Below are 1,412 nucleotides of genomic sequence, written 5' to 3' on the forward strand. Positions count from 1 at the left end.
CGCAACGCGGTACGCGTCGAGGTACTGCAACTGCGACACGACGGAATCCATAAATCGGTTCTCGATTCCTGGCTGAGTAATTCCCGACCAACCGGTTTCTAGACCCATTAAAAGGATCGACCACGGCACGCCGACGTTTTTATTTCATCCCGGCTGTGAGAAACCAGTCACCGTTGTCAATATATCCGTTCCTCCCGGTCGGGTGTTCGCACGTGGCCCCTCGTATCGCGATCCTCGGCCACACTGTTCACGGTTTAACGATCGAACAATCAGCGACTCGTCACGGGTTTTCCGAATAATGTAGCGGTTTGCGTTGTCGAGAAGGGTTAGGCGTTCATTCAGAGATTTATGAAACGATCGAAACGGGAGTCGACTTGTTGCTTGCTATTTATGGAAATTCTTTTTTTTTTTCACTTCATCTCGAAACGAATACAATAAGGAGAGGGAGGAGTCAATAAATCGTTATTGAAAATAATATAAATAAGCGTAAATATATATAAGATGAGATCGATATTTGTAAAGATGTTCGTAAAATTGATGATGAGAAAGTATATAATGCGTGCTTTTCTTGAAATAACTCGCGAAAATTATTTAATAGAAGGACAAGAGGGTTTTGTTCAGAAATACCGACGCTTATTAATCGCTGGAAAATATATTAAAAAATATACGTGAAAATGTTTACGTACATAAAATCCTTATCCTCCCCTTCCAGTCTCGTTCGATTCGTTATCGTTTTATTCTAATTCCTCTTTATCCCGTTTAATCCGGGTACGGTAACCTATAAACGCGAATGTAATTACAGTTGTACGCGCAGCATGCAAATGCATTACATGATTTTTCATTTACGCAATCCTGTTCGATAAGGCGAATATGGAATGTTGGAAAAATGGAATACCAACAGAAGAAAATATTCTGATATCGCATCTATCGAAAGTAAAAAAGATGGCAACTTAAAAGATATTTCGAATCGCCTCCACTTATCTCCGCTCAATTTTTTTCCCCCTCCTCTTTGTTTAAAAATATTTCCCAAATATTATATATCATTTCGCGTACGTTTCAGGTGTTCTCCTGCTGCTCTTCACCACGATCGCCGCAAACACGACGGAAGATCTCCCGTTCAGCTCGGAGAAACTATCCACCGAGACTATCGATGATGCCACGATATCGGCGAGGAACGAAACGATCCCGAACAAAATAGGATCTAGGAACTCGGAATCGATTGGAAACGAGGCCGTTGATCCGTCCAACAACAACTCGAGCGGAAAAGAAACCGTACGAGACGAGGTCGGCAAAGATGCGGAGGCGGAGAGGGAGGAGAAAGTGGCGATACCAACGATCCACGAGGACGCGAAATTACTACAGGGAAGCGGGTCGGCCGGCCCTGGTTCCAAGCTCGAGGAGTCGATCTACGG

At 43.6% G+C, this 1,412-nt stretch overlaps 1 protein-coding gene across 1 annotated transcript in view; it reads left to right on the top strand.

The window, feature by feature from the left end:
- Window positions 1–1,412, top strand: part of LOC102680654 — a gene marked incomplete at its 3' end in the record, with an annotated part of 40,770 nt that overhangs the window by 39,014 nt on the left and 344 nt on the right. Inside the window, 1 exon segment of the mRNA XM_031509743.1 lies at window positions 1,061–1,412. This exon segment is cut by the window's right edge and continues 1 nt beyond it. Coding sequence (XP_031365603.1) covers window positions 1,061–1,412 — 352 coding nt within the window.

Source organism: Apis dorsata, unplaced genomic scaffold, assembly GCF_000469605.1.
Source record: "Apis dorsata unplaced genomic scaffold, Apis dorsata 1.3 scaffold_172, whole genome shotgun sequence".
NCBI lineage: Eukaryota > Metazoa > Arthropoda > Insecta > Hymenoptera > Apidae > Apis > Apis dorsata.